The sequence below is a fragment of the Podarcis raffonei genome, chromosome 16 (genome assembly GCF_027172205.1).
Source record: "Podarcis raffonei isolate rPodRaf1 chromosome 16, rPodRaf1.pri, whole genome shotgun sequence".
Lineage (NCBI taxonomy): Eukaryota > Metazoa > Chordata > Lepidosauria > Squamata > Lacertidae > Podarcis > Podarcis raffonei.
The window spans coordinates 4,686,878-4,714,666 of NC_070617.1; the positions used below are offsets into that span (position 1 = coordinate 4,686,878).

The 27,789-nt window shown below is 48.7% G+C and overlaps 1 protein-coding gene across 1 annotated transcript; it reads right to left on the bottom strand.

Annotated features, from left to right (window-relative positions):
- Positions 1 to 407: 407 nt before the first annotated feature.
- TARS2 (threonyl-tRNA synthetase 2, mitochondrial) lies at positions 408 to 27,569 on the bottom strand. The gene is made up of 18 exons (XM_053369911.1): positions 27,210 to 27,569; positions 25,434 to 25,624; positions 24,421 to 24,544; positions 21,782 to 21,906; positions 18,520 to 18,637; positions 16,219 to 16,283; positions 14,979 to 15,057; positions 13,858 to 14,004; positions 12,996 to 13,094; positions 11,846 to 12,012; positions 11,556 to 11,718; positions 10,803 to 10,940; positions 10,373 to 10,450; positions 8,839 to 8,939; positions 5,649 to 5,753; positions 4,288 to 4,360; positions 3,293 to 3,407; positions 408 to 1,850 (listed from the first exon to the last, which is right to left on the bottom strand). The coding sequence occupies exons 1-18, from the start codon at positions 27,273 to 27,275 to the stop codon at positions 1,702 to 1,704; spliced, it is 2,103 nt and encodes a 700-aa protein (XP_053225886.1). The 5' UTR covers positions 27,276 to 27,569; the 3' UTR covers positions 408 to 1,701.
- Positions 27,570 to 27,789: the final 220 nt, after the last annotated feature.

Genomic DNA, 27,789 nt, shown 5'->3' on the forward strand with positions numbered 1-27,789 from the left:
CTTCTCCCCTCCCGTTTTCAGCAGCTGACGTTCAAGGGATATTTCCCCCCTAGCATTTTAGCAATCAATCAATCAATCAATCAATATCAAGGCAGACTGCCTCTGAGCATGGGAGGTTCAATTTTAAGCCACCACCATGGTTAAAAGGTCTTTGATAGAGCTCTCCTCTGTGAATTGGTTCCATCTTTTTTCCCCTGACAGTCACCTGAGCTTTAAAAGACAAGAGCTGCAAGACAGAACCTATCATTAGGCAAACTGAATTATCATTATTATTATTAGCATTCCACAGATAGACAGACCGACAGACCAGGGCAGTTCAATTTTTCATGCCAAGCGGGCCGCAAGAGAACTTCCAACACAGGACCTGTGGGCCGCACACTGAAGTAAATTTCCGTATCGTAAATAAAAAGTGTTCACAATATATTTAATATTATTTAATGTACACAATTTATATATTTAATTAAATATTTATAATTATATACACAATTAATAGGTTTAACTATTAAAGAAATTTTATACACCAACAGATGCATGCGCTTTCATTAGCAATGCATGACACACACCAAATTTAATTTTTAAAGGCTTTAAGGTGTTCTTTCCTGAATGTTGCCGAGAGCCGCCAAAAAAAGCCTCGTGGGCTGCACCACCCTGATATACCAAAATGCTAAAACAACTTAAATACTAAAAATAACTAAAACAACTTAAAAAGCACTTAACGTAAGTACCTAAAAAGACCCCGATGGACCTGCTACCGGGATGTTACGCAGGCCGGCCCTGAGTAACTATTTCCATGCATCAACTCCCATAACCATTAAAGAGACCTATTTGCATCTGATAAAGGATATTAGGGGCAGGGGGCAAGGTAGAATTTATGAGCCGAGCTGCTGTTGACTCAGTCCTGTGAAGAGGTGTGTGTGTGCGTCTCTCTTCCCTTCCCACCTGTGGGTCCTCTGCAGCTTTCCGGGAATGAGCTGCGACAAAGATGAATCACTTGAGCAATGTGCACACACACCTGCCGTTAAATGCCCCCCCACTCTAGGCACCAGTTTCAGTGGGATCCCTTATCAACAAGACACACCTTACGCATCCTTAGAAAAGAACAACTTGGCCTGACCCCGACCTCGACCCGCCAGGGCCCCTGGGGCTAATGCAGTAGTTCGCAGCGAGGCCAACCAATCAATGAGACCGCCAGCCAAGCTGCAATTTCTCAAGAAAAGGTATTTTAATTACGGGCCTCCGCAGGGGATGCGGTGACCATGAAAGACAGGCTGGCCAGCGCGAAGGAGAGAAACTTGGCATCCCCCCAAGAATGCGTTTCCACAGACAGCTTTTCTGAGAAAGCGGGTTCTGCTCTCCTGCAGCCTGGTTGCTCTACATGCTGCTCTGCCAGTCAACCAAGAAAAATGGCAAGATTTTGAGGGATGTTTGAAGAAGGCAGCGGGGAGGCTTTGATGTACGGCCTGGGCTGGTTCAGCTCTAGCAAACAAGGGTTCCTTGCTTGATAAGATGACCTCAGTCTCCAAACTGTGGGGGAAACGATGCAAATTGGTGAAGACAAGGATCTTGAAACGTATTGTGACCTTGAGGTGCCCCAAAAGCATGACACTTGTGAAATGATTCACACACCCTGACAGCTTTTGCTGTTGTTTCTGTTACTTGTGGATGTCCTGGCAAGTTGATGATGGGGGTCTCACCTCTCCTTTAGAAGAGCTCTTCAGCATTTATGACACGAGCTTCCTGGAGCTCATGGAGCCTGCGCAGCACCTCGTGCGAATCCCGCTCGCCATATTGGTGGTTGTTGCGGCTACGGACGTTAACGGTGCGGTTGGACTTCTCCTTCCGGCCGACCACTAGAAGCAAGAACATAAGATTAAGGGAAGGCTGCTGGGTCAGGCCAATGGCCCATCAAGGTCTAGGGTCCTGTTCTCACAGTGGCCAAATGCCCCAAAGAACCCAGTAATCTCGACAGTCTGCCTCTGAACCTGGAGGCTCCATAAGGACATCAGAAGAGCCTGCTGTATTGGACCAAAGGGGCCCACTCAGCCCAGCATCCTGTTCTCATAGGTCACTATGATGCTTGTGGTGAACCCGCAAACAAGACCCAAGCACAAGAGTAACACTCCCCTGTCTTGTGTTTTCCAGCAACTGGTATTCAGAAGCATTGCTGCGTCCAACTGTGGAGGCACAACACAGCCTCTCCAACATGGCTAGTAGCTATCAATAGGTGTCTCCTCCTCCTTCATGACTTTGTCTAATCCAACTCTGAAGCCATCCAAGCTGGTGGCCATCACTGCCTCCTGGGCGAGGGAGTTCAATAATAATAATAATAATAATAATAATAATAATAATAATAATAATAATAATAATTTATTCGTACCCCGCCCATCTGGCTGGGTTTCCCCAGCCACTCTGGGCAGCTTCCAACAAAGATTAAAAATACATTAAAATGTCACACATTAATAGCTTCAGTGAACAGGGCTGCCTTCAGATGTCTTCTAAATGTCAGGTAGTTGTTTATCTCTTTGACATCTGATGGGAGGGTGTTCCACAGGGCAGGCGCCACCACCAAGAAGGCCCTCTGCCTGGTTCCCTGTAGCTTTGCTTCTCGCAGTGAGGGAACCGCCAGAAGGCCCTCGGCGCTGGACCTCAGCGTCCAGGCAGAACAATGGGGGTAGAGACGCTCCTTCAGGTATACGGGGGCCGAGGCAGTTTAGTTTAACTACACATTGCATGAAGAAGTACTTTCATTCTAAGCAGTAGTAGAGAAGAAACAGGAAGAGACATGGAGATTTGGAGGAGACCACTTGGCTACATGGATTGCAAGCTTTCTGGGGACATAAAACAGGGCTGCCCAAACTCCCCATTGTTTTTTAAAATTGCCCCTACACTTGCAAGCATATAGCCCAAAGCGTAACAACTCAAAACTTGATTCTGAGCCCACTCCAGAGACTTTGCTTATTCTTCACCCTTGTGGATGCTGCAGCTGTACAAGAAGTTTGGATCAAGCCCAAACTTTTAATCAACCTAAGACAGCTGGGGTGGGGTGGGGCAATGATCCAACTTGGTATAACGTAGCTTCCTACGATGGGGAAGGGCTGTAACTCAGCGGCAGAGCAGAAGATCCCGGGCTCCTTTGCCGGCACCTCCATCTACGGCTGGGGAAAGACTCCCCCCTGCCAGAAACAACGGAGAGCCAGACAGTGTAGCCAATGCTGAAGCTAGATGAACCAATTTGGTCTGACTCCGGGTTAAGGCAGGCTATTTCCACTCGCTTTTGGAGATGCCAGCTCACCAAACTGGAAGTTGTACTGGGCCAGCTGGGCTTTTCGGATCTTGCGGTTGAGGGTAAAGCTTTGGTCGGCATTGATGTCTGCCATGAATCCTGCCTGGTGGAAGAGCTGGTGGACCTGAAACACAAGCGGGAGAGTGTGTGAGAGAAGCGTCAAATACAGTGGTACCTTGGGTTACATATGCTTCAGGTTACATACTCTGCTAGCCCAGAAATATTACCTCGGGTTAAGAACTTTGCTTCAGGATGAGAACACTTCCTTACTGATAATCACACACCCCAGTTCTATCCCTCCAGGGCAGCTACACTTTATAAAAATATATACCGTATTTTTTGCTCTATAAGACGCACCAGACCACAAGACGCACCTAGTTTTTGGAGCAGGAAAACAAGAAAAAAAATATTCTGAATCTCAGAAGTCAGAACAGCAAGAGGGATCGCTGCGCAGTGAAAGCAGCAATCCCTCTTGCTGTTCTGGCTTCTGGGATAGCTGGGCAGCCTGCATTCGCTCCATAAGACGCACACACATTTCCCCTTACTTTTTAGGAGGGAAAAAGTGAGTCTTATAGAGCAAAAAATACGGTATTTGTGTATGCTAAACATTCTGTGGCAAAGCAATTCCAGGCCTTTCCATCTGAATGTCTTAATCCTTTTAACTGCATGAAACTTATTAACAGTATTTAACATTTGACTAGGGGACATGGGGCGGCAGGGAGTGATTACAAAGAGGCCAAACAATTAAATAGAAGTCCTGCCCATGATAGATTGGGGGGGGGCGCTTTCTTGACCTCCTCTACAGCTTTTTCCACATTTCAGCAGAAGCACACTTTTCACACCAAGAGGACTAGAGTATTTTTTTTAATGCACTGAAATTCCTAGAAAGCTGAATTGTGCACCTAATACTTCTCCCCTTCACATGATTTCACAGCGTATAACGTTTTGTGTATAACGAACAGGCAGATCCACTCTGGAGACTGCTAGTTCTTCTTGTCTCTCACCTCGCAGGCATAGTCCTCCACGTCTGGGCCAACAGGGATCACCATAATTTGGAATGGGGACAGCCAGAAGGGCCTGCAATGAGAGCAGAAAGCAGAACATCCTCAAGTCAGCCTAATTCTTCCTTCCCCTCCTGCAGCTCCCACTTCCTCGGTGATCTATTGATTTATTAACTTTTATGGCTGGCACTCATCAGCTTTTGCAGCTCCACAAAAACCCACGGTCCTGATTCCTTGACTGCTTTTGCCCCCGCATTGCGGCATTTTCTGTTCACAATAAACCCCGGAGAGCATATATAGCTGGCTCCACAGGGACAATGCCAGCTTAACACTTAAAAGTTGGACATTTCGGTTGTTGATTTTTCTTTGACAGGTAGAAGCACAGCAGCAGGGAGTGATCTGGCCTATTTATAAGAACGTAAGAAGAACCGGGGGACGCGGTTGGTGCTGTGGGTTAAACCACAGAGCCTAGGACTTGCCGATCAGAAGGTTGGCGGTTTGAATCCCCGCGACGGGGTGAGCTCCCGTTGCTCGGTCCCAGCTCCTGCCAACCTAGCAGTTCGAAAGCACATCAAAGTGCAAGTAGATAAATAGGTACCATTCCAGCGGGAAGGTAAACAGCGTTTCTGTGCGCGGCTCTGGTTCGCCAGAAGTGGCTTAGTCATGCTGGCCACATGACCCGGAAGCTGTCTGCGGACAAACGCCAGCTCCCTTGGCCAATAAAGCAAGATGAGCGCCGCAACCTCAGAGTCAGTCACGACTGGACCTAATGGTCAGGGGACCCTTTACCTAAGAAGAACCAGATGGATCAGGCCAATGACCCACCTAGACCAGCATCCCGTTCTCCAGGTAGCCAACCAGATGCCCCAACAGGAAGCCTGCAAGCAAGATTTGAGCCAAGGGCAAACCCCCCTCCTGTGGTTTCCAGTTTTCAAAATTATTACTGACTCCATCTGTGAAGACACAGCATAGCCATTCTGGCTGGAAGCCATCAACAGCCCTCTTACTTCCGTGAATTTGTCTACTTCCCTTCTAAAGCCATCTAGGTTGGTGTCCTGCAGGAAGGAGTTCCATAGTTTAACTATGTGGTTCAATAAGAAGGACTTTCCTTTGTGTCCTGAATCATACAGCTTCATTGGATGTCCACAGCTTCTAGCGTTACGTGAAAGGGAGATAAAACTTTTCCCCATCCAGTTTCCCCAGGCCATGCATCCTTTTACGAACTTCATCTATACGTATTTGAACAAGAGGAAACGTTTTCAAACAATGGCAGCCTCCACTTGCAGTCGCTTTAACCAGCTCATCCTGCAACATGGCGAGACCCAGCAAGGAAGATCGGCGGCACAGCTCCCCCGGTCACTCACCACTTCCCGCCGTAGTTCTCCGCCAGGACAGCCAACATCCTCTCGACAGAGCCAAGGACCGCTCGGTGGATCATCACTGGTCTCTCCTCCAAACCACTGTCTTTGCTGTATGGGACATGAGCACACGGAGTCAGCACCTGAACTCTCAGGGCTGTGTACGCTCCAAGTTCCTGAAATCCTTTTGGGTGAAGCTAACCTTGGTTTCTGCCCCAACGCTGCAGCCTACGTTGAATGGCGGAAATTAAGAAGGTAAGAAGGGCCCTGCTGGATCAGGCCAGTGGCCCATCTAGTCCGGCCTCCTGTTCTCACCGTGGGAAGCCATCAGATGCCAGTGGGAATCCCCACAAACAGGACCTGAGCACAAGAGCTCTCTCACCCCTGGGATTCGGAAGCACTGCTGCCTGCAGCTGTGGGCTGAGTGCGTTTGCGTAATCTAGGCCAGGGGTGCAAGCTTCGCTCAGGTGGGCCCTGTAGCTTCCCTGTGGATTTGTGGCGAAAGGCAGGAGATGGCACATGTTTAGGAATGAAGGAAGCTGCCATACCTTGAATCACATCATTGGGGTCCGTCTAAACTGACTGGCAGCAGCCTTCCAGGATTTCAGGCAAGAGACGTTCCCATCCCTTCCTGCAAATGCCGTTTAGAACTGAACATGCATGCAAAGCATGTGATTCTACCACTAAATAATGCTAATATTCCAGTCCTTGTGGTTCCAAATCAGGGGCTGACTTAGGAAAGCTACCTTATACCCGAGTCAGATGCTTGGTCAGTATTTGTCCACACTGTCCAGCATCTGGTCTTCAGGGTTTCAGGCAGGGGGTGTTCCCAGACTTAATTGGAGAGGTCAGCAGTAAAACCTGGGACCTTTCGCATGCAGATTCTAGCAGCTGTTCCTGACTTCCTGCTGGGAAGGTGAACAAGGATCTCAACCCCTCCCTTCCCCAAACCAAACCAAACCACGTCAGGTCTGGACCAAAATTTCATTTCGGGCTTTTTTTGCTTTTGCCTGCTTGCGTTGTTACTACTGTTTTGTGGTTTAAAATTAAGACAATTGCTTTTTTTAGATGATAGATAGATAGATGTATGGTAGATAGAATACCAGTACTTTGAAGGGGCCCAGTCTCCCCACCTAGATATTCCTTATTTCTAAGAGGGATCTTTGCCAAGATGCACAAAAAAGCTTGCCCAACAACAAGGTTACAGTCAGACCTCTGGCAGGCAAAACACTTCCCCATTCTTCCAAGTCTGACACCTAGAGCTGGCACACAGCTGGTGCCACGCAGATTGCAGATTAGCTCCTGCAGCTGGTAAACCAATCTCCAGAAAGCTACTAAACAAAGGCGCCTTCACATTCCTAGGCAGTTCCTCTTTCCCTGTCCTGTGGTCAGACAGGGGTTGGGTAGGGGAAGGACCAGTTGCGAAAGTCGGGTGTGAGGAAGCAAAGGGAGAGGGAGAGAGTGAGAAAAGGGAACCTTCTACTCAAAGAGACCCGAGAATGAGGCTCCTCTGACGGAATCACCGTGGAGATTTTGCGTTGGCTCTCTCAGAAGTTACGCACTCATGTCTGAGCTTCTTGCTTGATGTTATAAACACTATGGCAATGTGCTGTGCTCAGTGTAGGGCTTTTTTGCGGGGAGGGGGGGAGCGAAGGGTGCAAGCCCAGTGGTGGAGCATCTGCTTTGCATGCTACGGTGCCAGGTTCATTCGCACAAAACTTACTCCACGTTTTGTTTGCACAATCTGGCAGGTCTGGAAAGAAACTCGGGTGCATCTGAGTCACTTCAGCCAAGATCTGAAAATGCAAGAGCCTGTAGCTCTGCGGCAGAAAGTCTGCTTCGCATGCAGAAGGTCCTTCGGGTCAATTCCCAATGGCATCTTCAGGGACGGTGGGCAAACACTCCTGTCTAGAGCAGGTGTGGGGAAAACTGTGGCTCACCAGACATTGCTGAACTACAGCTCCCATTCATCAGCATCCCCAGCCACTGGCCATGCTTGCTGGGGCTGATGGGAGTTGAAGTTCAACAACATCTTGAGGGCCAAAGGCTCCCCACCATCACCTTACAGAACCACTGCTGATTAGTGCAGGGCCACAATGGAAACCTGTGCCTCTCCAGGTGTTATTGGGCTACAGTACCCATTATTTTTTTGTTTTAGTTTTAACCATTTTAACTACAGTGGTACCTCTGGTTGCAAACGGGATCCATTCCGGAGGCCCGTTCACAACATGAAAAGAGCGCAACCCGCAAATCTGCACACGCGTGGGTTGCGATTCGCCGCTTCTGCGCATGCGTGTGACATCATTTTGCGCTTCTGCGCATGTGCGAGTGACGAAACCCGGAAGTAACCCTTTCTGGTACTTCTGGGTCACCGCAGGACGTAACCTGAAAGAACGTCATGTGAAGCAGACGTAACATGAGGCATGACTGTATTTATTTGTGTTTTTACCTTGTATTTTTACTGTGTGAACCGCCCTGAGATCTTGTGATGAAGAGTGGGATCTTAATAATGATAAGAATGATAAGAATTCTAACCAGTAACTATGCTGGCTGATTGGGAGTTGAGCGTCCTTCCATGCTGTTGAAAACCAGTCATTTTTCCAGAACCATGAGGACTGGGACCTTGCTTTATTTCTAAGGGAACAGCTATAGCTGAGCAGTTGAGCACCTGCTTTGCATGCAGAAGGTCCCAGGCAGGCAACTCCAGGTAGGGCTCTTCAAGGCCCCCGACAGAAAACTCTGCCTTGTCAGCCTAGACCAAGGATCGGGATAAATCCCAGCCAGTCAGGATGGTGGGAATTATAGTCTGGACAGCTACAGGTGTGTCCAGGGGAACCAAGAGGAAGACCCGAAGTTGCCTCCTACCCAGTCAGACCATTGGCCCATCAACATCAGTAGTGTCTGCACTCACTGACAACAGTTCTCCAGGATTTCAGGAAAGGAGACATGGCGATGCCATTTTACATAGGACCTTTTGCATGGAAAGCAGATGCTCTCCCACTGAACTATGGCCTTCCCCTTAGACCATAATGGCCTGACATGGCAGGAGACAGCTCCCTCTGTTTCCAAAACGTTTTCTTTTCATTAAATCCCCCTGCATGAAAATTCGAAGGCAACCTGGGAATTTTAGGGGATGGCAGGAGCAAAGTGGCAAGTATGTGAAGCCCCCTGGCTATCTACCTGGAGCAGAGCTCACCTTGCGTATGAGAGATCAAACCGGATGGGCATCTGGAAATCCAGCTGAATGGTGGCACATTGGTGGTGCCGGCCAAGGGCATCTTTAATCTGAATATCAACCTGGGGGAAAATGCAAACACAGAGAATGCTGTGAGGAACAGGACCCATTACGTGCCTCAGCTAGCTTTGACCTGCAAGTGCCGTTGGGCGATGTTCAAAGAGGATCAGAAAAATCCACAGAGGATAAGGCTGCCAGTGGCTGCCAGCCCTAATGGGCATGTTCTGCCTTGACTGTCGGAGGCAGGCAGCTTTTGAACGTCAGTCGCCGGGACTCAGAAGTGAGAGGAGTGGGCTTGGTTCTCACTGTGAACACAAGCACATAAGAAGAGCCTTCTGGATCAGGCCAAAGGGGGCCCATTTGGTCCAGAACCTTGTTCCTAGAGTCGCCAACCAGATGCCCCAATGAGAACCCACAAGCAGGATTCAGAAATAACAACAACAACAACAACAACAACAACAACAACAACAACAACAACAACAATAATAATAATAATAAAACAATTTTATTTATATCCCGTCCTCCCCAGCCAAAGCCAGGCTCAGAGCAGCTAACAACAATAAAAATAGCACAGCATTCTAAATCAATTCATTCTAAAATCAATTCAAAATCAAATTAATGGCAACCATTCGGCTAGAGTTCTGTGAGGATTACCAAAGGAGGGGGTCAGACTGTGCCTTGGCCAAAGGCCTGGTGGAACAGCTCTGTCTTGCAGGCCCTGTGGAAAGATGTCAAGTCCCGCAGGGCCCTAGTCTCTTGTGACAGAGCGTTCCACCAGATCAGGGTCACAGCTGAAAAAGCCCTGGCTCTGGTTGAGGCTAGCCTAACCTCCCTGTGGCCTGGGATCTCCAAGATGTTTTTGTTTGAAGACCGTAAGGTCCTCCGTGGTACATACCAGGAGAGGCGGTCCCGTAGGTACGAGGGTCCTAGGCCGCATAGGGCTTTAAAGGTTAAAACCAGCACTTTAAACCTGATCCTGTACTCCACCGGGAGCCAGTGCAGTTGGTAAAGCACTGGGTGAATGTGATCCCATGGCGAGGACCCCGTAAAGATTCTCGCCGCGGCATTCTGCACCCGCTGGAGTTTCTGGGTCAGTCTCAAGGGCAGCCCCACGTAGAGAGAGAACACTCTTCCCTCCTGGAGTCTTCAGCAACTGGGATTCAGAACCACTGCTGCCTCTATGACTATGGAAGCAGAGCAGAGTCACCAGGATTAGCAGCCATCCATGAATTTGTCCTGTCCTATTTTAAAGCCCTCCCAGTTGGTGGCAATCACTGCCTCCTGTGGGAGAGAGTTCCATAGTTTTAACTCTGCACTGCACAGAGAAGGACTTTATTCCAACAGCTCTGAATTTCGCAACATTCAGCTTGGCTGGATGCCCACAAGCTCTAGAGTTAGGGGGAACCAGAGCCTAGGTGGGTCCCCATTGGCCGCATCCAGCTACCGGGCTCTTCCTACGGTTCAGGATTTCTGGCAGGCGGGGCCACTCACTGACCTTTGGCCCGTAGAAAGCGCCATCCCCAGGATTGAGCTCCCAAGGCTGTCCAAAGTCTCGGAGGCTTTTTTCCAGCAGCTGGAAGGTGAGAGAAAAAGGAGGAGTCAGGAAACTGAGCTTGTTTTACCCTTGGCAAGCGCCCGCCAGCTGGGTGGTCAGGTCACGGGAGCTTCTTTGAGCAGAAAAAGGACCTCAGGGCATGTTTGCCTAGCAAACAGGATGGAACAAAGGATATTTTTAAAGGGGAGAGAAGCGTTTTGAGAACACACACAAAGCTAATCCTTCCCATCACTGCGAGGGATAAAACCCGCACGAATATGGATTGAAACATAACAATGAAAGCTATTTAAGTGCTTCTTGGGTTGATCAATTTGCAGGCAGGAAAAAAAAATTGGCTCTCCTAGGCAATGGCAGGGGGTCTCATTCTTACCTCCTCGGCCCGATCCCAAAGGTGAGGCTCCCCAAGGAATTTCTCGGGGCGGGTGGAAAGGTAGAAGCGCAAAGTGAATCCGAAAACAGAGTAGACAGCTTGAAGGAAGTCTAGGCAGCCTTGAATTTCTCCTTCCAGCTGAATTTGAGGGGTGGGGGAAGAGAGAAGAGAAGAGGTGATAATATCCCGTCCCTTCCTGGTTTGTCCCGGCATTCCCTCCTCCCCTTTAAAAGATGTTCCAGTTTTTGCCCATTTGGTATCAGAACACTTTTATGTTTTATTTTTCTTCTTATTGATACTCATCAAAAGGTACACAAAAGTTTATACCCAACACAAATTCTATTTCTCTGATATACGAGAATAAAAGAAATGTTTTAAAAATCCAATCAAAAAAGAAATAGGAGCAAAGAGGAGGAAGGTAGAAGAAAAGGAAAGAGAGAGGAAAAGAAACAAATGCCAGTCTCAGAGCGCGGTTTCAACAGAGACAGGTGGAGCCTTTGGGTTCAGCCATGCAGGTACAGTGGTACCTCTGGTTAAGTACTTAATTCATTCCAGAGGTCCGTTCTTAACCTGAAGCACCACTTTAGCTAATGGGGCCTCCTGCTGCCTCCTCACCACCAGAGCACGATTTCTGTTCTCATCCTGAAGCAAAGTTCTTAACCCGAGGTACTATTTCTGGGTTAGTGGAGTCTGTAACCTGAAGCGTATGTAACCTGAGGTACCACTGTATCTTGCCATCGCCACATCCCTCACCTGATCCATGGCGCAGAAGATGTGAGCGTCATCCTGCTGGAACCGGCGCACCCGTGTCAGCCCAGTCAGGGCCCCCGACGGCTCGTTTCTGTGCAGAACCCCAAAGTCAGCAAGGCGGAGAGGCAGCTCCCTCCAGGATCGGGGGCGGTGGCCAAACATGAGGCTACGTGGAGGAAAGGGAGAGGAACTTGCTTCTACCTCTCAAGGCACATCAGTGGAGCTGTAGGGGCAAGCTGAATATACCCCCCCAGGTCTCCATCCCTGTCCCCCCCCAATAATTCATAACTCACCAATGGCCAGGGCAGTTCATTGGTTTGAGGGCAAAGGTCTCCTTTTCGACCCTGAAGGAGAACATGTTCTCGGCATAGTGCTGCCAGTGGCCAGACGCTTCCCACAGCTTCGCGTTGTAAATGTTGGGGGTGATCACCTCAGAGAAGCCACGCTTGAGATACTCACTCTGGGACACCAAAAATCAAAAGGGAGGGGGATACCAGGAGTTGGGGGCAGAGAATTAAGTAAGAAATGGAGCATCAGTCCCAGCACAGCTAAAAGATATTTAAAATTAGTTTTCTTCATGCACCAGTTCATTAAAAATAATAAACGTTTGTTTTTTAATTCCTGACTTTATAAAGGTAAAGGGACCCCTGACCATTAGGTCCAGTCGTGACCGACTCTGGGGTCGCGGCGCTCATCTCACTTTATTGGCCGAGGGAGCCGGTGTACAGCTTCCGGGTCATTTGGCCAGCATGACTAAGCTGCTTCTGGCGAACCAAAGCAGCGCACGGAAACACTGTTTACCTTCCCACTGGAGTGGTACCTATTTATCTACTTGCACTTTGTGCTTTCGAACTACTAGGTTGGCAGGAGCAGGGACTGAGCAACGGGAGCTCATCCCGTCGCAGGGATTCGAACCGCTGACCTTCTGATTGGCAAGTCCTAGGCTCTGTGGTTTAACCCACAGCACCACCCGCGTCCCTCCTGACTTTATAACTCGCTCCAATAGGCTGACTATGTGGTTCGTCTTTTAATAAAGTCTGCATAGGAAATTAGGTCGTTTGCTTGCATCTCTTTGCTCACATATAACGGGCTGATGTAGCAAGAGTGGCATAAACTGTCTTTTTCAAACTGGCCATCCTATTCTCCTGTCCAGGACACAGATTTTCTCCAGTTCTTACCATACAAAAGCCTGACTGCGCTGTACAGGGAAACATATTTTGCATTGTATATATCAATAATGAACACTGGGTTTAAAGTCAACTTGAATTGTCATTCTTATGGACTGTTTCTGATACTTAGCCAGGGAAGGATGAACTTAGATCGTCCGCCTCAAACAGTGTGTGGCATCAGAGACCAGCTCTGACCTTTGCACATAAGTCACGCACAGGCAAACACTCCGATCTGGAGCATTTGAGAAGCGATGGATTAGGAAGCAGAGCACACCTTAATGAAGTCCATGAGAGTTGTGTAAATGTGCGCTCCTTTGGGGAGGAAGAAGCAGCTTCCTGGGCTCAGTTCATGGAAGAAGAAAAGCTCTTGATCCTGTAGAGGAACAAAGTCAGTCTGTGCGGCGTAATAGTTTAGAACGGGGGAATAGGTTCTGAGAGACCAGGGTTCAAATCTTCACAAGGAGACCTTGGGCCCAGTCACTGTCTCTATGGCAGGCATAGGCAAACCTGGCCCTCCAGATGGTTTTTGGGACTACAACTCCCATCATCCCTAGCTAACAGGACCAGTGGTCAGGGATGGTGGGAATTGTAGTCCCAAAACATCTGGAGGGCCGAGTTTGCCTATGCCTGCTCTATGGCTTGCAGGAGTGCTGAGAGGATAAAAATGGGGGAGAACCACGTACAACCATCTTGAGCTACTCAGCAGGAAGGCAGGGTGTCAGTGCATCAATATATACCGTATTTTTTGCTCTAGAAGACTCATCTTTTCCCTCCTAAAAAGTGAGGGGAAATGTGTGTGCATCTTATGGAGCGAATGCAGGCTGCGCAGCTATCACAGAAGGCAGAACAGCAAGAGGGATTGCTGCTTTCACTGCGCAATGATCCCTCTTGCTGTTCTGGCTTCTGAGATTCAGAATATATTTTTTCTTGTTTTCCTCCTCCAAAAACTAGGTGCGTCTTGTGGTCTGGTGCGTCTTATAAAGCGAAAAATACGGCATTTTACAGGTGCTTGTTCGTAAAGGAATGTGACCCCCTGGGCTAAAAAAACCCCTCCCCCGCCCTTGGGGGATGGGGAGAGAGGGAGGGAAGCATTTCCTCCCAGAGGTTATACCAGACCCGACAGGTCTTAATTCCACCTTGCCTATCCGCCGATGATCCCGCTGGGCAGCCTCCTCTTGAGCACGTTCCCATTCCGCGAGCTGCTTGGGGCTGGGGAAGGAGATGCCGTAGACCCGCTGCAGGGACTCCTTCGAAGGGTCTCCGTGCCAGTAGGAGGCGGCGTTCTGCCAAGCCAAGAGGAATGACAAAAATATATATATAAGCATGCAATATTGCCTGGTCCAGAAAGAAGGGTTTCTGAATGTATGAAGGTTCAGGACAGGGGAAAAGAAAGCAGTGAAACTATGGAACTGGCTTCCGGGGGAGGCAGCGATGGCGGCCAACTTAAGATGGCTTCCAAAGAGGATTTGAGGCAAATTCATGGATGGCTATGCTCTGCCTCCACTGCTAGAGGGAGCAATGCTTCTGAATACCAGTTGGTGGGAATTGCGAGTGGGGAAAGTGGTTCTTGTGTTCAAACCCTGCTTGCTGGTTTCCCTTGAGGGCATCTGTCTTGCCCCTGTGAGAACAGGATGCTGGACTAGGTGGGCCCTTGGCTCGATTCAGCAGCCTCTGCTTAAGCTGTTACATTAGCGCAACTTTGGCATTTCTACCATCTGGGATATTATTATTATTATTATTATTATTATTATTATTACAGTGATACCTCATGTTATGTTTGCTTCACGTTACGTTCTTTCAGGTTGCGACCCAGAAGTACCGGAAAGGGTTACTTCCAGAAGCGCAAAATGACGTCACAAGCATGCGCAGGAGTGTCGAATCGCAACCCGCACGTGCGCAGACGCGCCGCTGCGGGTTGCGCTTCCTTGTTGTGAACGGGCCTCCGGAACGGATCCTGTTCGCAACCAGAGGTACCACTGTATTATTATTATTATTATTATTATTATTATTATTATTATTATTGCTATTTAGACTTAATGGTCACTTGCTACCTAACAAGCCTCCAAGTGACTTAAAAACATAAATACAAAGGGGGGGATTATATGAAACATTAAAATGTTCACACAACAGCTATGCTTAATTAATATGCCTATCCTTATTTTATTGATTCGCAGCATTTGCACTAGGCTCTTCAGCCCCCCCCAAAAGGCCCCCCACCCTACTGCCGGATGCCTGCACATGGGACGTTAGCAACCACCTTCAGGAGCTTCAGTGCACGGATCTCCCCCGTATGCCGGACGTGTGGCCCCCGGCAGAGGTCGATGAAGGGCCCACACCTGCAGACAGGAAAGAGGAGAGACGGTGAGTATCGGGCCTTGATTATTCCTGATGCTTTGACTCCTTAGGTGGCGTACTTATGCTCCAAATGGAGAACAGCCTTTAACAAACCTGTCATGGGTTTTGAAGACGCTCGAACTCAGGACAAAAGGGAGAAACGTGCTAGGAGGAAGGCACTCTTGGCAAACCCTCACCGTGATCAACTCCTGCCTGGAAACCAATGTCCCCACTGTGGAAGGACATGTGGATCCAGAATTGGCCTCCACAGTCACCTACGGACACACGGCTAAGACTGTGTTCATGGAAGACAATCGTACTTGGCTACGAGTCCTTGAAACTTGGCTATATTTTATATTTTTAAAATATAAATATCTCTTTAAGAAATATAACTAAACAAAACTAAATTAGAATAACAGGAGCATTGACGCTGTGGCGATCGCAACAGGTCTGTTAAAGGGCTAGGTGGCAATATTGCTTACACTGATGCCCCTAAAGGGTTTTGCTACAATAAGAGGAGCCCTTTGGGGAATTTAGTTGATCACTGTGAGGACAGGATGCTGAGCTATTGACTTGATCCAGCCCTAAGGCTCTTCTTAGGTTCTTACCACATATAAGAAATAAGATACGGGATGGAAATAAACTGACCTGCTTATCTCCATCGCCAGGAATAAGCTCAGATTTGCACTAAAGATCAGGAGGCACTCCTGTTTTCTCAAAAGGCGGGTAAGGTAAAGGTAAAGGACCCCTGGACAGTTAAATCCATTCAAAGGAGACTATAGGGTTGCGGCGCTCATCTCGCTTCAGGCTGAGGAAGCCAGCGTTTGTCCGCAGCTTTCCGGGTCGTGTGGCCAGCAGGACTAAACTGCTTTTGGCAGCAGAACTCCATGATGGAAACCAGAGTGCACAGAAACGCCATTTACCTTCCCGCCGGAGCGGTACCTATTTATCTACTTGCACTGGTGTGCTTTCGAACTGCTAGGTTGGCAGGAGCTGGGACAGAGCAGCGGGAGCTCACCCCGTTGCGGGGATTTGAACTGCCCACCTTCTCATCAGCAAGCCCAAGAGGCCCAGTGGTTTAGACCACAGTGCCACCCGCGTCTCAAAAGGAGGCAACAACCGCAGGTCAGCCGTGGATGTCCAGAGTCGAGGGTTTCTCTCACCTGTACACAGTGGCAGTCGGAGATTTCACCTTTTCGTCGATAATCTGAAGTTTGAACTTGTTGTGCTGGAAGGGCAAAAAAGAGAGCCAACAATCGTCAAGGAAGTTTTGCAATAGTTCGCTGTGAGAAACAGGGTGCTGGACTACGTGGGCCATTGGCCTGATCCTGCCAGCTCCTCTGGTGTTCTATCCATCCTGCAACCGCATCACCCAAAATCCCACTTCCCTGAACACTTTCCAAAAGAAGAAAATTAGTCTGAATGCTCAACCCAAAGCTGCTGGCCTGCATGCAGAAGTCTCCCGGTTCAATCTCCAGCATCTCCAGGTAAGGCTGGGAATATCCCCTGCCTGAAACCCTGGAAGAACCTCTGTTGGATCATCAGTCTGGCTCATTAAATGGCAGCTTCCTCTAGTCCTATTTAAACTGGCCTATTAATCAGAACCATGAGAACTGAAATCTTACTAGCTGTTTGAAACAACCCACACTACAGTGGTACCCCAGGTTACAGACTCCGCTAACCCAGAAATAGTGGTTCAGGTTAAGAACTTTGCTTCAGGATGAGAACAGAAATCGGGCTCCGGCGGCGCTGCAGCAGCAGGAGGCCCCATTAGCTAAAGTGGTGCTTCAGGTTAAGAACAGTTTCAGGTTAAGTACAGACCTCCGGAACGAATTAAGTACTTAACCTGAGGTACCACTGTACTAAAAAGCCATTATTAGCTCCAAAACAGTGAGAGAAAAAACAATATTCAAAACACAGCTCATCATTTCAATAAGAAGTAGGGTCAAAAGAACAAGCCTGCTTAAAAGCAAAACATGTGAGGGAGCAACTCCTCTCCTTTGGGAGGAAGCCTCAGAAATGTGAGGCCACCACTGAAAAGGCCCTGTTCCCTGCATTCAACAGCCTAGTTGGACCTTAATTGCAGATACTTAGACCTGGGCTGGTTCATTGAAAATACATAGGTGAAGGCTGTCCTTCAAGGCTCTCTCTACTGTTGCATGAATGGTATCCTGCCATTAGACCTGGAGGCTGTGGGTTGTATTCTCTCTCTGCTAGTGCAAGGGCAATTCAGCACAACAAGCTGTGCCAGTGGAAACTTGTTGTGCAACAGATTACACAACCTATCGGTCAACACAAGTGACCAGCAACCTATTTACATGTTCTCTTGTGCAAAACACGTCAGCTATGCCTGACTGTGAGTTTGCACCTATGTTCCCATATCCAAGAAGGATATGCAAGAGGAACCCTGCACTTTTTCTAAAAATCGGCCACCAAGCCCAGCCGTTCCCCATGCTTTCTGGTGCCTTCTAGATCTTTTGGACTACAGCTCTCCCCAATCACAGTGTTGGCTAAGGATGATGGGACCTGAATACCAAAATATCTGTAGGGTATGAGCCCAGGGAAGGCTGAACTAGGCCATCATTCTGTTTCCCCACAAAAGCCCAAACAAATTATTCTGGGAGGCCCCAAAAGAGAGGGCGGATGGCAGATGTTTATGTCTCCAACAACTGGGATAGACAGCCTCTGAACATGGAGGTTCAGTTGACTAATAGCCACTGACAGGCAGCACTTCAGAAACTGGTTTAATGCCCTCTTAAAAGCTACACTAAAGCCTCTGGTTCATTGGCGCATCCTGTGGCAGCAGATGCCACAAACTGAAGTCAACTTCCAGGAATTGTAGACAACCTTGCACCCGTTTCAGAAACCAGGCCATCAAAACAAAAACAGAAGAAAAAGCTTGAAGAACCTGTTGCCAGCCATTTTAGTAATTTTCACAGCCACAACGTTTTCAGGAGTGGAAATTCCAGTAGGGTAGGAAAGCAAAGCAAAGGGAAGAATGCCCCACAGCACCTTGAAACTAAGGTGTGGAACATCTGTGGCAGCCCAGATGTTGCTGCAAGATTCCACCCTAGTCAGTGGTCAAGGATGACAACAAGAGTTCCAATCCATGAACACCGGGGAGCACCAGATCTCAAACTGGAAATGGACTAGCAATACAATTACCGGTAACTTCTGGACAAGCAAGGCCTCAGCTCAGGGGACAAATATGTCACATTTTACCTAAGCATTAAACTAATTTTCTTGTCCTTCTTGTGCTCCTCTAACATAGTACTTGTCCAGAAGATGTTGCCTTCCTGGACACTCTTGCCATCCTCACTCATCTTGGTTTCAGGTGCAAAATCCAGTTACGTCACTGGCAAGGCAGAGGCCCCGGCATTTAACTAAATAATTCTAAGCTTCTTTTTATTCCATCTTTCTACAAAATGACGGAGGGCGCTTCTGACATTCTTTGGCGTTTGCACCTTAAAGAGCTCCACCAGATCCTCTCGAGAGACTTCCAGCCGTTCAAAGGGATGGTTCTTGGCGATTATCCCCTTGCAGATTTCCTCCAGGACCGGCAGGTCTTTACTGGACACAGTCCTGTGAAGAAGAAAGAAATGAGAAGCTCTTTACAGGACACATGGAGACATCAACAGATAATGTCAAACAATTATAGGCAGCCCAGACAGACCCAAAATGACAAAGAGGGTCATAAAACCCCTGATCTTCAAAGTTTTGATACCTAACCAACAGACAGAAAGATAAACCCTTGATTTGGAGCAGCCAGTTCTGTGGACCAGACAGCCTTTGTCCCTGCATATGTTGTGAACTGCTCCTAATCAAGTTTATTTACTTCCCTGCTTGTTTGATCTTAGAAACTTTGGAGATTAAGGCTTTGTTATCCTGTTTGCCGTTTTCAGCAACCCTTCAACCAGCAACCCTTGCAAGTCTTCTGCCTAAGTCAAACTTTATGACGATTCGGAGATTAAATCATCAGGATTTGGAAAGAAGTTTCAAGACTAGCAAAATTTCAGTACAGAAAAGTCATTGCTTGACCAGTGGCGACACCTAGTGGACTGTAGAGGTGCAACATGCACAACCACGGGATTGAGGAAGTCCTACAGGCCAATTCATTCGTGCAAGGCAAAAAGTGTGTGCATGCACGCGCATGCACACAGACCACTTTCAGAAGGAGATTCTTTTCACAATCAATATCTCATGCACCATATGCCTATCCTGCCTCTTTTTTTTTCAACAACAAAATCTCAAAAGCAATTAACACATTAAGAGGAACATGTGAAGCTGCCGTATACCGAGTAAGATCATTAGGGTGCATCTAGCACAGGGGTCAGCAAACATTTTCAGCAGGGGGCCAGTCCACTGTTCCTCAGACCTTGGGGGGAAGGCGGACTATATTTTGAAGAAAAAAATGAATGATTTTTGCCCGGCCGAAAAGAGGCCTGAAGATGCTTCGCTTTACTAGTCCCAGCTATCGTCCCAATAGCCGCAGTTGGACTTCTCCAGCCAGCCAGACGCCATGGCGGGGTAGGAGGCTGAGTCGGCCGGCGAAGACAGAAACAGCAGCCCCAGAGGAGGAGCTGCGGGCAGAGGTAGGGGAACCGGGGCGGCGCCAGAGCTTTTACCCACTACCTGCTGCTGCTGCTGCTTCCTGAGAGGCACCGCAGAGAAGAAGACAGAGCCGCCCTTTAACCTACAAGCAGTGGCCGCGGCCACCGCAACGAACCGCCTGAACACCATGGGAGGAATGAAGGAGGAGGGAGGCGGCAACGAAGAAAGCGCGCGAGGAAGCGGCATGGAAAAGGGGCGCGGAGAAGGAAGGGCTGAGGGAGAAGAAGCAGAAGGAAAACGCAGCAGCCACTGGTGTCGCAGGCCCCCTTCACAGCACCGCCCTGCTGAGGCAGGCAAGCCAACTCCCGCCATCAACGGGGCCTGGCGTGGGACAAGATTGCTCCATCTCTGAGGAGAAAAGCACCGCCCTGTGAGGGAGAGGGAAAGAACGTGTGCGCTGGCGAACCACACGGCGATTCCTGGACTGTCTGCAGGCCAGATCTAGAAGGCAATTGGGCCTGATCCGGCCCGTGGGCCTTAGTTTGCTGACCCATGATCTAGCACAATGCTGTTAACAGTGACTGGCAGCAATGTGTCTCTGGTGCTTCATTGCAAAACAACATCAAACCTAGCATTACGTAAAATACATTGAACAAACACACAAAACGTAACCAGCTGTGCATTCACATAAACAATTCTCTCCTGTATTTTTATACTTCTCTTGCACATTATCAACACATAAAGTACAACATTGTAAGCAGACGTCCCAATAGATCAGTTCATTCACAGAGTCCAAATATCTGCTAGTTTCTGCTCCACGTATGTCTTTGTATGTTCATAAAATCCAAATGGGAGCTTACTATAGTTCCAGAGAATCTTGACAAGGATTTCCGGAATAATGCCTTGTTTCGCCGTCCTGGGCTTATCAGTTGTATGTGTTCATATGTTTTATATCAAGATAATGGAATTTATGAGATAGTGGTTTTGTGTTGATAATGCGCAAGAGAAGTATTTGATACCGTGATAAAAATACAGAAGAGAATTGTTTATGTGAATGCACAGCCGGTTACGTTTTGTGTGTTTGTTCTCCGGTGCTTCAGACAGGGAGTCCTTCCCGGCTCAATCAGAGACAGAACCTGGAGCCTTCTGCATGCACCCTGGGTAATCTCCCACTGAGCTACAGCCCTGGCTCTAAGCAATAAAATTAAGATTCCAGTCCTCATGTTTCTGAATAAAGGGATGATTTAAATGGGGACCCAGGAAGGTGGCTTATACCAAGCCAGGCCATTGTTGCATCTAGCTCTGGGTTAGGCTGACTTTCCCCTATTTTCTCCAAGGAGCGTACTCCGTTCCAGGTCAGCCCTTTAGCGGGAGAAATCATTTTCTTATTTTATATATTCGCTTCCTTCCACCCCACCCCCGAAAGGGAAGCAGGTGGGATGTAACGAAACACCGCAACCACAAAACACACACAATTTAGAAAGGATAGATGTCCACTTGCAACCTTTTCTTATAATAGGGTTATAATAACTGACTTGGAGCATTTCCCTGGGGGTTTCCACTGAGCTACAGCTGTTCCTTAAAAATAAATCAAAGTCTGCAGCCTTTATGGTTCTGAAAGCAAGGCTTAATTTCATTAGGAACAGAAGGAACTGCCTTATACCACATCAGACCCTTGATCCATTATTGTCTACAGCAGGCACCCCCAAACTCGGCTCTCCAGATGTTTTTGGGACTACAATTCCCATCATCCCTGACCACTGGTCCTGTTAGCTAGGGATGATGGGAGTTGTAGTCCTAAAACAGCTGGAGGGCCAAGTTTGGGGATGCCTGGTCTACAGTGATTGCCAGTGTCTTTCCAGGGTTTTAGGCACAGGAAATTCCCTGCCCTACCTGGAAAAACCATTCAGGCCCTTTGGCATGCCAAGCAAGGACTCTACTACTGAGCCATGTGTCCCTTTCACTTGAGAGAGGGAAGGCAAGGCCTCTCCAGCGGCTCAGCCGAGAGACCAGGGACTTTAGCTTCCAACTCTCTTTACATTCCAGCCAGTTGTTACAAGAACTCCGTAACCTGAAGAACTACAGACTGCATCTGCTGTTTTCCTCTCCTACCCCCTTTCCCTTTTCTGCCGCATCTTTTCAACAACACTTCCCACCATCGCCCTTCCAACTTACCTCTCCTCATCCAAATACATGTCGTAGAAGAAGCCATTTTCCGTGCTGGGTCCGTGGCACAGGTAGGCACCGTAGAACTGCTCGGCGGCACCTCCTAGAACGTGGGCACTGGAGTGCCAGAAAAGCTGGCAAAAGAGAAATTTGGGGAGAGGTCTAGTTAGGTACGCAGGAACTCCAGGCTCCTTCCCAACGCAGCAGCGCTGCCCCCCTCCCCATTTGCAGAGGCGAGCTGAGGACAATGGTCAAAACAAACCAAGGGAGAATATTATTATAAGAACATCAAAAGAGGCTGGCTGCTAGATCAGGCCGTTAAGAAATGTTGTCTGTCTGCAGGCGTGGACTTGGTTGAATGCATATGATGCACCTTAGAGAAACAATCTTCTTGAAAAGTGCTACTAGACAATCTACAAGCCTGAAAAGGAATCAGCAGTTTAGGCAAATAAGCTCTGTCTGGTGCTAAAGGTACCTTAACAGCTGGACAGAAAATGGAAGAACAGGCCGGGGTGCTCTTTTGCCAGACAGCTTTTAAATTAAACAAAATGGCGTTTTCCTTAAAGCTTCAAAAGTGAAACTCTTACGGAATTCTAATTCTAAAATGTCTGCTCCATAAACAAGTCCTTGCTGGTGGGGGGGTGGCCAAGCTAACCCAGGATCCTGTCCTCGCAGTGGCCAACCAGATGCCCCAATGGGAAGCTTGCAAGCAGGACCTGAGTGCAACAGCAGCCCTCTCACCACTTGTGAGTCTCAGCAGCTGGTATTGTTCAGAGGCATTTACTGTCTCTGACGGTAAAGGAAGAACAGCCCTAGATGCTGCTAGTCACTGACAGTCTCCTCTGCCTCCTCCCTGAACCAGCCTGACCCTCTTTCAAATCTAAGTTGTTAGCCATCATTATGTCTCATGGGAACGAATCCCAGAGTTTATCTGTGCTCTTTGTGAGGAAGTCCTTCCTCTTCTGGACTCACAGCTGTCCATGGAGGCGCAGGTCAATTCTGTGTCCAGGGCAGCTGTTTATCTGCTCCATCTGGTCCGCAGGCGGAGACCCTACCTGCCCGCAGACTGTCTCATCAGAGTGCTGCATGCTCCGGTTATCTCCCGCTTGGACTACTGCAATGCGCTCTACGTGGGGCTACCTTTGAAGGTGACCCAGAAACTACAACTAATCCAGAATGCGGCAGCTAGACTGGGGATGGGAGCGGCCGCTGAGACCACATAACACCAGTCTTGAAAGACCTACACTGGCTCCCAGTACGTTTCCGAGCACAATTCAAAGTGCTGGTGCTGACCTTTAAAGCCCTAAACGGCCTCGGTCCAGTATACCTTGAAGGAGCGTCTCCACCCCCATCATTCTGCCCGGACGCTGAGGTCCAGTGCCGAGGGTATTATGGCGGTTCCCTCACTGCGAGAAGCCAAGTTACAGGGAACCAGGCAGAGGGTCTTCTCGGTAGTGGCACCCGCCCTGTGGAACGCCCTCCCACCAGATGTCAAAGAGAAAAACAACTACCAGACTTTTAGAAGACATCTGAAGGCAGCCCTGTTTAGGGACGCTTTCAATGTTTAATAGGTTATTGTATTTTAATATTCTGTTGGAAGCCGCCCAGAGTGGCTGGGGAAACCCAGTCAGATGGGAGGGGTATATATAAAATATTATTATTATTATTATTATTATTATTATTATTATTATTATTATTATTATTATTATTATTATCTTCTCTGTCCCAAATCTTCCAGCCATCATGCAAGGAGCTAGGAAGAAGCCCAATATAATTCCGAAAGGATGACACCCCAGGAGCCTGAGGAAGGAGGGCTGGAGGTTGAGGTATTTCTGCCTTCGCCTACAGAGCAACGTCACCAGACTGGACTTTCCTGGCAAGAATGACCACACCACCCTGACGGAGAAGGCCGCCCACTGGGACATTCCTCCTGAAAGCATCCTCTCCTGGAACACTGGCAATGAGACACAGCTTGGGTCCAAGCTGCCCGGCAGCCTGCCTCTACAAGCCCCTGAAGCTCACAAGCTAAGGTTTGATGCAGGCGACCAGCCCCATTTAGCTCATAGCTGTTCACACGCCTATTACCCACCAACGAGCTCCTTTTAAAAGCTGCTCTTCCTGTAGTACAGGGTCTGAGGAACCCATTTCTTGGCCAGGCAGGGCAGTCCTTTCTCTTCTCCACCCCCCCGCGCCCCCCACAAAGAAATGCTGACAGGTGGGCAGGGCCACCCATCTGTTAAAGTTAACCAATAGCGGTGGGAGGAGAGAGGTCTGTTTCACCAGTGCCTTCCTCGCAGGAAAGGATTCTCTGCTTCTCTTTTGCGGTAGATATTTTTTATTTATTTTAAAAAATAGTATTAATATAAATTTACAGAATTTATACGAACACTGTGTTTATCAGCTGATGAGCAGAGGGTTCAAGCCTGCTGCTTGGGCTACACGCCAGTTCCCTGTGGAGGATCTGGTGGGCACCGCCAATGAGGAATCAGGGTGCCTGGCAGTGCCAAACCTTGATTTCAGCCCCCAGAAGTTCTGGTATCTGGAAGGGGAGTGAGACCCTTTTCCTTGCTTGCTTGCTAAACTCCAGTCAAGATTTAGCAGCTCCCTTCCCTCTCTTCCGCACAAGTGAAACTCCTCTGGGTACTCACCGCCCGCCCATCCCGAGATTCAAAATCCACAAACTCCAAGCTGGTGTCGCTCTCCAGCGGGCGATCCAGGTCATGGAGGCTCCCATTCACCCGTGCCACCACGGCACCCTGGGCCAGACTCCGGCTGCAAGAGCAAGAGCAGTAATAATAATAATAATAATAATAATAATAATAATAATAATAATTTATTATTTATACCCCACCCATCTGCCTAGGTCCTCCCAGCCACTCTGGGCGGCTTCCAACAAAACACTAAAATACAATAACCTATTAAACATTAAAAGCTTCCCTAAACAGGGATACCTTTAGATGTCTTCTAAAGTGGGAGGTTAGGACACATCTGACTGGCAACTGCCTCGCAACCATGAGGAGAAACGGACCAGATATTTATTTTTATTTATTTTAGGTACTTCTGCGCTGCTTGATATTAATAATCTCTAAGCGGTGCAGAAACATATTGTTATTTTTAAGGTATGACGATTGCCCCCAAAAGGCAGAAGCTGGAAACTGCCTTGTAGCGAGCCAGACTATCTGTCTACCTAGTTCAGTCCTGCCCACACTGACTGGCAGAGGTTCTCTAGAATCCCACAGGGGGGTCTCTTTTCCCAGCCCAGCCTGGATATGCCACTGGGGATAGAAACTGGACCTGTCTGCTTGCAAAGCAGATGCTCTCTCCCTGAGCTACGGCTGTTCCAGTGAATCAGAAGGTTTCAGATTCTGAGTTAAAGAAGAGCTTGCTAAGAAGGCCAAAGGTGCTGAACCTCCAGATGCTGCTGAACTACAACTCCCATCAACTCAGGGGCATCTCAAAAAACTTCAAATGTTACTCATCTTCTAGGGATATGTTTTTACAAGTGAAGGACAGGATCTCAAATTTTTGAATCGCACCTCTCTGTTCATATCTCAAGAGCTGCCAACCCTTTGCCTAAAACAGTTTGGTGTTTTTTTTAAAAAAAGTGTTCAAGAGGAAGCACATTTGAAGAAAGCACATAGCAAACATCTAACACACACACCTGATCTGCAGCGCCACTTGATACGGCGTGGTCATCCAGGCCTCCCCGTTTATTTCACTGCCACCTGGTAGGGAAATCCGGATCGGCCGGCTGTTTTTGTGGCTTCGCTCGGCACATCGTTCAGCCGCAGCAGCTTTTAGCTTCTTATAAAACGCCAGGCGCTCAGAGATGTGGGAAGGAAGAGCACCCGCCTACAGGAGAAGACATAGGACAGAGTCAGTCGCCGTGAATTCTGGCCTTACCTTAGGGAAATGGCCACTTTCAAAATGCAGAATGACTGACAAGACCCCCATTAAAACAGATGGCCAGGAAATCTATCAATGTTCATATTTGTTAAAGGTAAAGGTACCCCTGCCCGTACGGGCCAGTCTTGCCAGACTCTAGGGTTGTGCGCTCATCTCACTCTATAGGCCGGGAGCCAGCGCTGTCCGCAGACACTTTCGGGTCACGTGGCCAGCGTGACAAGCTGCATCTGGCGAGCCAGCGCAGCACACGGAACGCCGTTTACCTTCCCGCTGGTAAGCGGTCCCTATTTATCTACTTGCACCCGGGGGTGCTTTCGAACTGCTAGGTTGGCAAGCGCTGGGACCGAACGACGGGAGCGCACCCCGCCGCGGGGATTCGAACCGCCGACCATGCGATCGGAAAGTCCTAGGCGCTGAGGTTTTACCCACAGCGCCACCCGCGCCCCTTACATATTTGTTACAGGACTGGAAAAAAAACCACTCCAGGTACTACAGCCAACATAGTTCTGTTGAGGGGAAAGTGAAGAAGAGTTACATGGTTTGTGGGGAAATGGTACCGTTTGCCGAGAATGATGGAAAGGGGTAAGCAACTGCCTTGGAGCAGTTTTCTCCCCAAAACCGGTAGCAGATAAACCTGGAGGCAGCAGACTCCCTTTTATACCAGTTAGGAGTGTCAGTGTGACAACTGCCAACCCAAAGAGAAACTGATATACAGACCCCTGCACTGTCTCTCCAAGAACAGGTTTCACATGGGGCGCCCAGAATGGCAATTCAGCGCTCAGTCAGACACTCAAGGGCAAACATCAGATGCTCCCAAGATAGAGGAAAAATAAAGAGCACCTACTAACGGGAGCTTGCCTCCAAAGGATGCACAACTTGTACAGCGATGCTACAGGAGTGCATTTGGCACCTAGTCGTTTCATTTAGCAAGCCCCAATTGGGTGAGTTGCAAATGTATGGGAGCACCATCATAAAGCAATAACCTCTAAGGTTTGGGGTGGGGAGACTGGATGATGAGCTCCGAAGGTTGTGAAGGGAAGAAAGTACTGTTTTATCTGGAGCGACGCTGGACACCAGGGATTGCCCGGCAACCATGCTTCTTCATTCTCAGCGGTGTGGGGGAAATGCCACAGATGCACTCTGTGCATGTTCAGAGATGCTCCATTATGTTGTATCGCTTTGCAACGTGTTTTCTCTACGCAGCACTGTCCTGAAAGCAACGTTAAGGAACGGCCAAGTTCAGGCCAGACGGTCTCGCCTTGGTCATTCACATAAATCTGAAAGTGCTGGTGCTTTGAATGACCTGCTACAACAGGCAAAAATCTGGCTCTACTCCTGGGGCGGATGGAAGGCCTCACTCGTTGAAAGCCTGCCTGCTGGACAGAAAAGCAACAGCAGCAGCACAGGAGCTCTCAAGACGAGAGGCTGCAGCTTTAGAAGTTATGGGGCAGCAAGAAAAATAGGATTGGAGACTGGGAAAAGGAGGGATTCGAAAAATAAATACATTTAAATTAGAAGGCTAGCAACAGACCCTGTACAGCCTGCAGAGATGGCTCTTCCCAGCCCAGATCTTCCTCCAAGGCCAAAGGACCTTCATCTTTTAGGAGACCCGTGTCAAGTCCTCAGTTCCCACGTGGGAAACTGCCGGGGTCCCTCTGGCCGGTTGCACCCTCTGCAAAAGCAGCTCCAGCATCCCTCTCCACCTTGCAAACTGCGAACCGGGAGCAGCAGCAGCAGCCGCCGCCTGCGTGGGACTCTGCGTGTGCTGATTGGCCGCCTCTGCAAAGAGGAAGAGAACGCAGATTGGTAGTCTAGCTGGCCAATAGGCTTCCTCCCCCTGGAAGGAGTTTCCTTCCCCCTCCCCTCCTGAAACAAGGACTCGAGGATGTGAAGTTCCGCCCACCTTTCCTCCCCCGCCCGGATCAACGCGACAAGCAAATGAAATTCTGCAGCCACCGATTCTCTTGCAAATTAAGAAGGGCTTCTTGCATCGCAGGCTTGCACGCGAGGTTGCCAGCTGACCAGAAACTGATATGCAGGCCTTTGTGTAGGGTACAAAGGGGGAAAGGCTCCCCTCACGGCATGCAGGTGAGAAGCACGCTTTAACCATG

Excerpts from the sequence above, each read along its gene's own strand:
- TARS2 (XM_053369911.1), bottom strand. The coding sequence starts at position 27,275 with ATGAAGGTCCTTTGGCCTTGGAGGAAGATCTGGGCTGGGAAGAGCCAT. Across the intron at positions 14,005-14,978 it reads GTGCACTGAAGCTCCTGAAG|AACGCCGCCTCCTACTGGCA; the intron begins GTGGTTGCTAAC and ends TTGGCTTGGCAG. Across the intron at positions 13,095-13,857 it reads ATCATCGGCGGATAGGCAAG|GATCAAGAGCTTTTCTTCTT; the intron begins GTGGAATTAAGA and ends GTTCCTCTACAG.